The sequence below is a fragment of the Mustela nivalis genome (assembly GCF_964662115.1).
Source record: "Mustela nivalis genome assembly, chromosome: 4".
Classification (NCBI taxonomy): domain Eukaryota; kingdom Metazoa; phylum Chordata; class Mammalia; order Carnivora; family Mustelidae; genus Mustela; species Mustela nivalis.
In genome coordinates, this window is record NC_139023.1 from 47,094,944 (window position 1) to 47,108,318 (window position 13,375).

General features: G+C 47.3%; 1 protein-coding gene across 6 annotated transcripts in view; it reads left to right on the plus strand.

Annotated features, from left to right (window-relative positions):
• The window catches only part of SEL1L3 (SEL1L family member 3), a 142,307-nt gene that overhangs the window by 35,167 nt on the left and 93,765 nt on the right, over positions 1 to 13,375 (plus strand). For all 6 annotated transcript variants that reach the window (XR_014310623.1, XM_082726748.1, XM_082726750.1 and 3 more), the window contains exons 7-9: positions 753 to 885; positions 3,128 to 3,260; positions 4,795 to 4,935. Coding sequence is in view for 5 of the 6 variants with exons in the window: in XM_082726748.1 (XP_082582874.1) it covers positions 753 to 885; positions 3,128 to 3,260; positions 4,795 to 4,935 (407 nt within the window). In the remaining variant the exon portion in view is untranslated. The remainder of the gene's footprint in view (positions 1 to 752; positions 886 to 3,127; positions 3,261 to 4,794; positions 4,936 to 13,375) is intronic.

Below are 13,375 nucleotides of genomic sequence, written 5' to 3' on the forward strand. Positions count from 1 at the left end.
ATATTTACAAAAGGCTCACATTTAGGGTCCATTGGATCGCCTGACAGACGCCTGGGTTGTCCAGTCTTTGGTGCATATAAACAAGACAGTAAGGAACAACTTTTTGCATTTGATTCTTGCTAGCCCATTTTGTCCCTTTTGTTTTCCTTCCTACTCCTTCAAGGCTTTCAGGACAAGGCAGATTTCCAGCACACCACCTGTGCTGAGCTCTGGCATTCAGCCTCTTCCTTCTCAGTTCGAATTTTCCCTCGGGTTCTGATCTAATAGGATATGCTGTTAGTTTTCCTTCACAGCCACCTTCTATCCATTCAACAAGGTAGGTCCCCCCCCCCCTTTTAGAGCAAAACATTTCCAATTAAGACTAGCGATTCCAAAGAATTCCAATCCCAAACCATTTTACCAATATCAGAAGCCGGCAGGTACTGAATATTTGTGACGGGCAATGCACTCTGCCGGGCACATGCCTTTACATTTCACGAATCCTCCTAAGAATCTAATTATTATCTAATTTACTAATGAGAAAACTTGGTCTCAGAGAAGGTAAGAGACAGGCCCAAGGTCACATGGTCGGTAAACAGCAGTTAGGATCGTAGCCCAAGTGTGTCTGACCCCACCACGGTCTCATCTGCTAGAATTCAGTGTGAAGGATGTGAAGAAATTTGGGGGTGTACATCAAGAAGGGTCAGTAAAAGAGTCTTTTTTAAAGATCTGCTTCAGATCAAGGGCTCTCTTAATTCCTTGTTCTTCCATAGCTTCAGAGAGGATTTCTATTATAATGACACTGCTGGATACTTCATTATTGGAGGGAGCAGGTATGTGGCCGGCATTGAAGGGTTTTTTGGACCCCTGAAGTACTATCGTCTCCACACTCTGCACCCTGCACAGGTGAGCCCCGGGCATCGAGAAGTTTCTGGGAGTTCAGGCATGATGGGCATGTGGCTGTAGGACGTGGAAGCTCATGTAAACAAAAGATTTACCCAAGCTGGACCTCGCATTGGCTCTGTCATCAAAAGTAATTAATATGGAGGCTTTTCCCCCAGCAAACTCGATAATAGATTTCTGTTAAGGTTTGGTTCATTTAGTACTCATGAAATGGAAACCATTTACTTCCTATGTTTTAATAACTACTAGCTTAATTATAGAGTAGATTTTTATCAGGCTGTTGCCTATCCAGTGATTAAGCTAATGAAAGGAGAGAATCTTAGTTATTTGGTAGAGCTTCTTTTATGTGCTATTATTTAAAGTATCAAAAGAGGAGACACTCTAGCAAATTAAAATCTTGGTTCCATTCGCTGCTGTCTTCAGACACGCAGGCCTTGGGCTCCCATAGTGGGTTGGCTGTACTTGTAGACATTGTGGAGGACCGAACCTACTATGCCGTGACCCTCACCTCCAAAACCCACCCATAGGTGGGCTTGTCCAGCTCTCCAGGTCAGCTCCCATGAGGCTGGTGCAGGGAGGCAGGGACTGCCTCCCTTCACAGAGGTGTCTTTTTCTGCCCTTTAAGGAGATCACCAGACACCTGAACAAGGAACCTTGATGCATTCCTGTGACCCTGCAAGATTTGTTCTGGGGAAAGCTGGAGTCATTAGGCAAAGTAAAGGAAGAAAAATGCAGAGCCCTACTATCCATGGGCACATGTCAGAGCCCCTATGGAGAGATTTCTGTGAAGAGAAAAACAAATTAATATATTCCTTTTGCAACAAATACTTCCAGAGCACCTACTATATGCCAGGCCCTGTGCAGATGCTAAGGCGTCCATGATGATGAAGAGGGTAGCTCTCAAATTTTTTTTGAGGGTGGTTCACATGAGAAATCTATGTAATAAAAAAAGAAAGAAAAGAAGAAATCTATGTAATGTCCTAAGCACACACATACATGCACACACATATGCACAAACCTGTATATATTATATATATGTATAAAATACAAAACTAAAATGAAGATTTTACTGAGTATACATGCCTTTCCCTTGTTAGACGCACTCTGCTATTTCATGTTCTATTTTTAAAAAATATTTATTTATTTATTTATTTGACAGAGACAGAGAAGATCACAAGTAGGCAGAGAGGCAGGCAGAGAGAAAGGAGGAAGCAGGCTCCCCACCGAGCAGAGAGCCTGATGCGGGGCTCGATCCCAGGACCCTGGGATCATGACCTGAACCAAAGGCAGAGGCCTTAACCCACTGAGTCACCCAGGTGCCCCTCGTGTTCTATTTTATTAGAAAAAAAAAAATCAGGAGCACCTGGCTGACTAAGTGGTTTAAAGTCTCTGCCTTCAGCTCAGGTCATGATCTCGGGGTCCTGGGATCGAGCCCTGCATTGGGCTCTCTGCTCGGCAAGGAGCCTGCTTCCTCCTCTCTCTCTCTCTGCCTGCCTCTCTGCCTACTTGTGATCTCTGTCTGTCAAATAAATAAATAAAATCTTTAAAAAAAAAAAAGAAAGAAAGAAAGAAAGAAAATCACTTCTGTTTACAACCTGTTGAAATACTTTCATGACCCTCTCATGGGTTACAACCTGGATTTTGAAAACCATTGAGTTGAGATAAGGCCTCTGTTTTGGAAAAGCTCCCCATCTGCGTCTTAAACACCAAAGTCATGAAGGAACACAGTACATGCTCTAATTCACATGCAAGTGTTTTTGGGTGGCTGAGGTGGGGACATTCGTATCTTCGCACACATGGCGGGGGCGGGGCTGTCAGGGAAGGTGCCCTGAAGCAATGACCTTGGACCTGACTCTTGGAGGTCAAGTAGGAGCCTGCCAAGTAGAAGGAGGGTTTGCAGGGCTTGGCCTCCCTTGGGGACTGAAGGAGAGAGGAACGTGATTGTCTAGGGACAGCATGTGGTGAAGGGAAAGAAGAGGGTGGAGGCCTGGACTCTGGGAAGGAATTTAAGATGCTCTTGCAGAAGCGAAGGTAGCACCAAAAGCAGCGAGAGGGAACCAGACCGAGCTAGTGTGCCCTTGAATTATACCCTCCTGCTGCTGATCCCAGAGTCGACAGTCTGTGCGCAGGCAAGCCATCTGGTGACACCAATGGGAGAAGAAAATCCGCCTGAACACGGCCTCAGAGGTATCGATGGGAGTTGGATGACAGTTGTTGTTCATTCGATTTTCTTGCCTTCTTGTAGATCGTTAATCCCCTCCTTGAGAAGCCACTTGCTGAACAGCTCAAATTATATTATGAAAGGTGTGCTGAGGTCCGAGAAATAGTGTCTGGGTACGCATCCACGGTACAGCAAGGGGGCAAGCAACAAGAAGCATGTGAGTACTGAGCTTCAGCAGGGCAATTGTTAGCTCTGCGTGTTTGTGTCAACATGCTTGGCTCCTTTCTAACGCGGTTAAAATAGAATAAATATGACCTGAGTGGCGGGAACAAATACGACGTGGAGCCCTCCACAGAGAGAGGCGGGGGACCCTGTATGTTCCACCTGGATTCCAACCAGACCAATGGCCAACAGGAACCCCACACCTGCCCCTTAGCTTCAACCATATGCGATTCCTTTTAAGAATACAAATGAGAGCGTTGTTGGGCCTCGTGTTGCTTTCTTCCCATCCATAATGGGATCTTTGGCCAGTCTAAGAAAATAAAAGTGAATTGGAAAATAAATTAATCATTAGAAATGTTTCCCCATCGGTGCACTTTTGTCTTGGACCATTAATATCTGAATATTAGCTTTCAGAAATGTTGAACAGCGACTTTGTTGTTTGGCGCTCGGTTTTATTTTTTTTAATCCTTGAAATTGATTCTTTCTGGAAGACCCTGTTAATAGCCAGCAGAAGGAATGCATTTCAAATAGACTGCTTTCAGGCCTGTTCATATTTGCAGAGGCATCCTTCACTCATACAGGGTGGTCATTGATTATAAAAATTGGTTCCTGGCCTGTCTTCTAATATTCTGGCTTGGATCTGCACTTGTAAATTTCTCTGTGCTTAGATCTTCTTGCCTGATACGGCGGCACTAGAGTTAGTCCCATATGTTCCTTCTGGAAGAGAAATTCCTGTGGGGCCTTTGCCATCCACAAAGACGAACGGAGTAGGGCGCTCCTGCCCACACGTCTCCCTCTCTCCGGAGCTGGACTTCCCTAGCCCAGGGAGTGCAGGGATGGGTGCCTCTGGAGCATGCCTCAGTCCCGGAGGGTTCACAGACCACAGTCTCAGCAAGGGAGGAGACGCAGCTATAGGGAAGCGTGGAAAGCCAGTGCCCCTGCCGTTTAATTTAAGAATAGGCAATCCTGGTCCCCAGCTGCTGCGGGTACAGCTGACTCATCCAGAAAATATGATGCTGTCAGAAGAGGGGGAAGATATATAGGAATAGTAATATCCCAAACAGGAAAGAAACTGATTTTGATAACTGATGTAATTTCAGGAGAGATACTCTGAGTTGGAAGGCCGTCCTTGCATGCTGATCTGTTTGGTGGCATTGGAAGGTTTTCCTAACATCCACCGCCTTGCCTCCCTGGGGGTCCTTGTGCTTTGCTCCTCAACTCACACTGCCAACAAAATGGCCTAGATATTGGCCTCCTGGGGAACGGTCCGAGGCCAGCTGCTCATTCTGTAGAATTATTCAACAGCCATCAGCAACTTTGGCACATTTCCCTTGGATATGGCTTTGAATTTGTGACCTCGAGGCAGAGGCATCAGAGCCAATGGCAAATCCCTAATGGACCCAAACCAACATCAAGGAACATTAAGTCTGACCTCTTATTTCTAGTTCCTCTTGGGGAGGAGGGATTTAGAAGGATGAGGCCTTCCCTCTTCTGAGGGGAGAGCTCTCTTGTGCTTCCCTTGCCTGCAGGTGACTTCCAGAACTCCTACCTGGACATGAAGCTCAGGTACGGGAGACCCTCCACGTGCAGAGCCTTCCCCTGGGAGAAGGAGCTGAAAGACCGGCACCCCAGCTTATTCCAGGCCTTGCTGGAGATGGGCCTGTGGACAGGTAATTGTGTCCGTGCCTCACCTGTGGACCCTGGCTGGGAAGGCTCCCTCTTTTCCGGTTTTGTTCACCCTCTTTGGTGATGTACGCCTCAGAGTGATTTTTTACCCAAGATTTCTAGGTTAACTTCACATTTAAATTCTGCCCTTGTATGTCCACAACTCTCAATGTATCTGTGCATACAGATACAAATACAACCCCAAACACAACAACAAATTTAGGAATCACTCCAGCCATTCTTTTAAAGCCAAGGCCACAAATGACAGGCGCCAGCCAGAGCTGGCCACCAAAGGCAATTGGTTTGGCAGGTACATGACTGTCCATTTTAAAGAAAAAAAATTAGTTGCCGGTATCTAAAAACTTGCATAAAAATGCAAATGTTTAGCTTTTCTTGAAAACCCCACAGATCTGGCAACGCTGGGTCTCCTACGTTAGCCTCGGTTCCAGAAGTGAGACCTGTCTATTCCCACTCCCTCGTCCCCCCGCCCGCCCCCCCCCCCCCCCCCGATCCAGCACCTCCCGCCTACTTCGTTCCTGGAGCTTACCTGCCTGGGCCCTCAGGCCTTGGAACTTGAGATCCTTGACATGAAGTACACACTGTAAACGGCATCTCGGGAATCTGTCTATAATCCCCAAATATGGCTAGTTTCTGCTTAGGCCCATCTCAGTTGGGGTTGGCTTAGTAATTAAGTGCATGCTGTAAGAGCCACACGGGATCTTGAAATGATGTCTGTTAGGAAGAGGAGGGAAGCTGGAGGTGTTCAGCCTGGGGAAGGGGAGATGAAGGGGGGTGATGATAACTCTTAGTGGTGAGAGGCAACCCCTTGAGTCAGGGCTTCTGTGTCACGTCAGGACTTCCTGACAATGTCAGTGTTCAACGGAAGAGAGTCCCTGCTGCAGACAACGGGCAAAGGGAATCTATGCTGGCCTGAAAGAATCCAAAGCATACCAGATATTTCTTCTTTGATTCATTCAATACTTGCTGAGTGTCTGCTCAGTTGCTTGGCTAGGCTTTAGAGAGAAGTAAAATAACACAAGTTCCTTGCCCTGAAGGGACAGACTTGAAAACAAAGAAAAATGGTGATGCATTTTTAAAAAAGATTTTATTTATTTATTTTAGAGAGAGAGAGTGTGTGAGTGTGAGTGGGGAGGGGGAGCCGTGGGTGGGTGGGTAGGGAAAAATCTCAAGCAAACCCCATGCTGAGCGTGTGGAGCCCAACACGGGGCTTGACCTTATGATCCCAAGATCATGACCTGAGCCAAAACCAAGATGGGATCTCCTCAGTGAGTTAAGTCTCTGCCTTCAGTTCAGGTTGTGATCTCAGGTTCCTGAGATCGAGGCCCACATTGGGCTCTCTGCTCGGCAGGGAGCCTGCTTCCCCCTTTCTCTCTGCCTGCCTCTCTGCCTACTTGTGATCTCTCTCTCTCTGTCAAATAAATAAATAAAATCTCAAAACCAAGAGTCAGACAGTCAACCAACTGGGCAACCCAGGCGCCCCTGGTGATGCATTTTTAATAGAAGTGGCGGGAATAAGTGGTAGAGTCACAAAGAAGGGAGTAGTCAGGAAAGGCTTCCTGGAAGAGGGGACAGTGGGATTGATTTTTGAAGGGTCAGTAGGTGTTTGCCAGATAAGCATGGTATCTGGGTATCAGAGGCAGAGTGGAGGCAGAGAGATGGGAATAACATCGCCTTTGAAATTATGTGCAAGGCGTTTGGGAGGCAGGAGAAGGCCTGGAGGGTCTGATTCTGCTTACAGTTCCGAAGGCGTCCTTAGAATTTGTGCTTCATCTTATAGGCAACAGGGGCCTGATGAAGGGTTTTAAGCAGCAGGCAGAGGTGCAATCAGACTTGGGTTCCGAGGTTACTCGGGTAACAGCGGGAGGTTGGGGGAGGTGAACAGCGGGGGGGGTGTGCCTGAAAAGAAGCGCATCCTTGGTAGTCTGTGGTCCAGGCCAAGGATGCAGGCCTGAATGAGACAGGGTGGTAGGGACAGAGCTAAAGGGCGTAAAGGGGTTGGCTCTTAAGGATGTGTGACTGCTTAGATGCTAGCAAGGAGGACAAGGAGCAGGAGGCGTGTGGAATCGGGTGACAGCGTAGCCTCTGCAACCAGGAGGCCCGTCTACAAGTTTAGCTTAGCATGTACTAGCCGGGTGGCCTTGGGCAAGTCACTCCATGTCCCTGTATCCCCTTCCTCACCTGTGCAGCGGGAATGATAACCACTCTCCTAGTGTCGACTTGATGAATTGATGCATATAAATTAGATGAAACAGAATTGGCCTATGGGACACTCGGAACAAGCAGTGTTTCTCAATCTTGGCACTAGTGACGTTTTGGACTGGGTAATTCCTTGTTGGGGTGGGGGTGCTGGAGGGGAGGTCTGTCCTGTGTGTCAGCTACATTTCTGGCCTCAACCACTAGACACTAGGATCCCTCTCTCCCTTCCCATGACCCCCTTGAGTTGTGAGGGTCCAGAGTTTTCTAGATGTCTGTAAGGAGGCCAAACTTCCCGACACTGAGAACCATTGCTGAGTGAGTGTTACTATTGTCACCCGGCAGAGACAGTCCCCAGGTTTCCGCTGCTCATGCTGGACGCGTGTGCTGATAGGTTAGGCTGTATGCGCTGAAGCCACACCCACATCAAAATAGGCTTTCTGAGATTTCTGATCATATTTAAATATAGTTTTACTGACTGGGTGCAGGAGTGAATCATTTTCACAACCCATTCTTTTTAAAGGAAATACTCTCAATAAAAATGGTTTCATGTTATTTTTAGAGCTCAGAAGTTTTGTTTATAAGAATTTAGAATTTTTTTCCCCCCTCCGTGGAGGCCTGGAAACAGAATCTAATTAAAAACCAAAATTGTGAGCTCCTACATTTCACGGTGTCCTGAGCTGTGGGACTGGGGGGAGCCGTCACCTTACAGCACATAGCGTGTTCTGCTGACGCCTGCTAGGCCTTCGGGGGTCATCTGTGGTGAGCAGGGAAGCCCCAAAGCCGGATTTGCCACTTACAGCCCACTGCCGGTGCCGAGCCAGCCAGTTGAGTGCCTCTGGGGCCAAGTCTGCTTGGGACTGCGCCAAAGAATGTCTCCCGAGGGGCTGTATCTTTCACCAGGGCCTCTGCCTCCCTCGGCACCCAGCTACCTGAATTCCTTCACCCCCTCCCCTTTCCTAGAGCCAAGGACCAGGCCGAGAGAGAGGCTGGGAAGGGTGGGCAAATCTCCAGAATGAACCTCAACCCCTCATTCCCCCTTCAACTCCAGTTTTTCTAGGTTATGCTGTCCTGTCCATAAGGACCAGGGAGCCTTCAGCAGAGGTCAGGCGCACACTCCTCATTAAAATTCGTCTCTCTACCTGGCACACTGCCCTTGCTTGGGGCTATCACAGTGTCCTCCTGCTCACCCTGGAGAGAGACTAGGGTTGAACATTGTGTTCAGTTTCTAACAAGGCTGAGCGAAATGCAGAACATTTGATTTTGTAAATTGAGGTTAAGAAAACAAGTTTATGTATTTTTTTAAAGGTATCTTTACTCTGGTCTCCTGTAAAAGGAATAGACGTAGACCAGTGTGGCCTTCTGGGTTCATCTTGCCGTAAGTGTCTGGCTGGATTTGGAGGCTTTGGATAACTCTAGTTAATAAGAACTATGTCTACATTCTGTTTTCTGCCGTTGCCCCGAGCTATCCCATCCTGTTCACTAGTAGACTTCCTTAGAACGTCCTTACCATATTACATTTTTTTTGTGTCTGAGATAAGCTCTGGGAATGGAATCAAGTATCAGATGCTTGGCGCTTGGAATTCTGGCTGTGGGAACTCCATGGAAGCAGGAAGAGAGACAAGGAATTTATTTAACTGTGTGAGAAACTTTTTCAGTTGCTCATGGCACAACCTTCCATCCATTTGATCAGTCCACAGATGTTGACCAAGTGCCCCCCGTGAGCCAGCACAGAACAAAAATGGGGCCATGTTTTGAATGATAGTTTTTACGTCAATAGAAAGGACAACTTCAGCTCCATTGTTCCTACCAAGGAGATGAATTTGTGGAATTTTTTTTTTTTTTTCCCCAGCACTTTGAAAAAAGAAAACCACTTAAGACAGTGGCTTGTGATTTCTGGTTCTTTGTGACAGAGTCATTTTTTCCTTGGCAGGCTGTCACACGTACACGGCCCCTCCACTCCCAGGCCACTACACGTGCGTGTTTCCGACCTCAGAGTATGGTTTCCCCGCACTGTGTGATTTCAGGCGGATCGTCTGCTCTCTCACTAAGCCAACAGCACCTTCAAAGGAGAGATGAGAACATTGCAGGGGGTGGGCAATCTGGAGCATTGGCTTCATCCACGACCAGTAGGGAGCAGATAACAGCATTCCCTGCTGCCAGCCTGGCGAGCTCAGAATTGGCCACCACCCCTCCCTCCGTTGTTCCCGAAAGTCTGAACTGTGTTTTCCTACTGCCGAAGAAAATTCACCATTTGTACCATCAGTCTTACAGGGCTGTCATTAAAAATATATTTTCTTGTGGTTAAAAATACATGTAATATAAAATTCTCCAGCGTAACCGTCTTTATGTATACTCTTCAGTAGTGTCAAGTGTATTCACGTTGTTGCAAGATCTCTAGAACATTCTCACCTTGTAAAACTGAAACTGTGCCCATTAAACAAGCTCATCCCCCCCCCCCACAGCTCCTGATAACCACTCTTCTACTTTCTGTCTCCATGAACTTGCCTATTCTAGATACCTCATAGACGTGGACTCATCCAGTATTGGTCTTCTTGTGACTGGCTTATTTCACGTGGCATCAGGCCATCGAGATTGTTGTGGCGTGTATCTCCTTCCTTTTTAAGACTGAACAGCATTCCATCATTTGTAGGTACCACATTTTGTTAATCTGTCGATGGACACTTGGGTTGCTTCTGCGTGTCTGCTGTTGTGAATAGAGCTGCTATTCCAGACTGAGCTTTCAATTCCTTTGGCTACAGACTCAGAGGTGGATTACTGGATCATATGGTAATCCTGTGTTTCATTTTTTGAAGAATCTTCATACTCTTCTTTGTAGCGGCTACACCATTTTACATTCCCACCAACAGCACACAAGGGTTCCCATTTCTCTCCTTCCTTGCCAACACATGTTATTTTCTGCTTTTTTGAGAATTGGCCATCCTCGTGGGTGTGAGATGTAATTTATGTTTGTTATTTATGTACTGGGGCAAGTTTGGTTCAATGGTGATTAAGGATGATGCCCTCCTAAATGACATAAGGCTATGAGAGAGCTTCATGGACAGAGAAGCACCGATATATATGACCATGAGGGATAAGGTCGCCTGAATAGAGCTCATCTCACTCTACCTTGAGTTGTAACTATTGGATCCTGTTTGTGTCTCTATCACTCAGGTAATCACACGCTTATGAGGGGAACACAAGTAGTGTAAGTCTCCCACTTCTACTTCCAGTCCACAGTGTCTGCAGTGGTAGTGCTAGCTGTGTTAGGTGCTTAGTTATCGATCCTTCTTCTGTATGACCCTACACAGCACATTTCTGTACCCTTCCCCTCCAAGAGCATACTTCATCCACCTGCATTCCTCAGCTAACCTACAAATAGTTTTCAAGTCCCAACTCAAATACCGCCCCCTCACACCACCTTTTCTGGGTCCCCAGGCGTGGATAACTTTTCCTCCCATGCTCCCCTTGCCATTTTGTAGATATTATCTTCACAGGACCTGTCCTACTGCATTATAATTGTGGAATTGCCTGGTTCCACAGTGGAGCTTCTAAGTCTTCAAAGACAGGAATGGGATCTATGTTTTCTTTGAAGTCCCTCAATAAGTATTTGTTGAGTGACTGAATGCACTCCAAATGAGTAAGTGATCTCATTTTCAGTACTAAAAATGTCTTCGTTGGGTCAGTGAATCACTGACTGGATGAGAAATTTGACTAGTTGACTAGTTGACTAGTTGACAGGTTCAAGGTCTACGCTGGCCAAGCCATGACACGAATCCAGACAGATTGAGGTCTCTGGGCTTATTCATTTTCCTTCTACATTTTTCTCACTTCTTGCACACTTCTTCAGCCTGTTCTCTCTTAGGAGCTGCTGTCCTGGCTCTGAGACACCTCTGCAAATACAGTTCTCTTTCCCAGGTCGGCCAGCAAGCTGCTTTCCAATTTCTCCCCATCAATAAAAATAGCCCAGAATCCTTCTTAGGCACACCCATTACAAAAGAATTCCCCAAATGTAGCCCTTGCGGTTCTCACTTTCATATGTCTGTTATTGAATTGCTGAAGTAGACAGGTGCCCGGATGTAAGACAGCCCCAAGCAAGGTTTGTGCAAACCCAGTTTGGCACCCATGCATTGGATCCCTCCAGCACTGTGGTGGGCCCCAGGGCAACCATAATGAAAGAACTACTCCAGCCCACACAGAACTCTCTGCCAAGTGCCAGGGGTTGCGGAGGAGGGAGGCTTCTTAAATGTTGACAGCTGATGTGCTAACCTTGTATAAAATGCAGCTGTCCCCACTGGTGGTTCCCACTCTGAAGAATCACAGGATGTGTTCCTTGTCTCCCAGAGTAGGCATACCTTTGAATTAAAGATGGCAGCGCTCCTCGGGGCACTCAGCTGCCATGCATATAGATGTGGCAGAAACCCTTCCTGCCTCCCGGCATTCCAGAGCCACTGCTCTGCATCTTGATTTCCTGGCTTGGCACGGAAATTCTCCTGTGCCATTCTGTCCCCAGATCCACAGCAGTCCAGACTCTGGGTGGCATCCAACAGGAGACCCCATGTTCAAGACTTCAGGACTTCTGATTGGCCACCCTCTGTGTCATTTCCTGGGGAACCTCCAATTCTTTAGGAAAATGGCTGCTGTTAGAGCATAGAAATTGCCCTATTAGCATTTGGGCTTTTTCCAATGCTAGGATAGTAGGATTCTAGGGTGTATGCTTTTTCATTATTTAAGAGGTGTGCTGGCTATTTCTTTTACTCTCCTGTTGCAACTCCCTCGTCAAAATGGAACCCTTAGAATTCCAAAACCCTTTGAGTGGGGCTCCAACATCCAGGGAGGAGAGATGGTGGGGATGTGGGATTGTTGGTAAGAGGCTGCGGGGATGCGGGGATGGGAGTGGATGTGGGGCTCAAAGCCAGAGAGCTGGTTTGGGTAGGAAGGAAGGAGGAAAGCTGCAAAGACTGAGTTGCAGGTGGGGTGCCAAGGCAGGGAGGGACAGGTGGGTGGGCCAGGTGAGCTGGCCAGCAGGCCCCTGTGGACATCTGCCCTGAGGCCAGAACTGTTTACTCCCTTCCCTCCCTTGGTTCTGGACAGCTCTGAACCCACGAGCTGTGGTTACAGGAAGTCCAAGGTCTGCCAGCAAATAGGTCTCGGGAGGAGGCCGGGTCTGAGGTGGGCTCGCCTCCCAGGCTGATGCCATCTGCATCTTGCTCCTTTTGTATTTGTTCCGGACTGGCCTGCTTTGCCCCAGGCTTAGGAGTGCTGAGTGCCGAGCAAGAGGAGGTCCCACGCAATATGCCAAGGGGATGCTGGCCTTAACTGGTTTGCTTTTGACTGTTCCTATTTTCCCCAACAATTGCAATGTATATTTGGAAACACTAAAATGCAGAGCACGGAAATGGTAGACATACAGTAATGTTTCTTAATAACACCAGGATACCGTGTCCTTTAAGAGCTATTTTCAGTGCCGTTCATTGAAAAACCCTCATCTTTATTTTTATTTAAGAAAGCATACATTATCGTTTTTTAAAACAAATACACAGAAGCACAAAGAAGAAAACAGAGAGGGCCACGCTGTTCCTGCCCAGAGGACCTGTGAGGGCAGCCCTGGGGGAGGAGGAGATGGAGAAAGGAGGGAGGGAAATTATGGGGACAAACCTGGAAAACTTGCATACAGAAGAATACAAGCAGTTTACTTTTTTTTTTTTTTTTTAAGATTTATTTATTTTAGGGAAAGAGAACTGGAGGGGCTGGCGGTGGGGGTGGGGGTGCGCAGGGGGAGAGACACAGACTCCCTGACTCCCCGATGAGTGTGGACCAAAGACTCCATCTCAGGACTCTGAGATCATGACCTCAGTCCAAAATCAAGAATCCGAAGCCCAGCCCACCGAACCACCCAAGCTCCCCAAGCAGTTTACTTTTGAGAAATAAGCCTCTTCCTTGGGGCTCTGGGGCTCATGGGATCAGGATACAGATGAAGAATATGCTGTTTTTTTTTTCTTACCGAGTAAACTGGGTGAGAACTTCCTTTTCTGGTTACATGACATTTTCTCCTTTCACTTCCTCTTCCCTCTCCAACATGCACTTTGGATGTGTTCCACCTTTTGGAAGCTTGAGGCTAAAAATGACTTTCCTATTGATGCCCCCATCCCTCTCACGAGGAAGGAGTCTGCCTCTCTCCCGAATGCTCCATCAGATGCCCACTCCAGCTCCCCAGCAAGGGCCCACCTT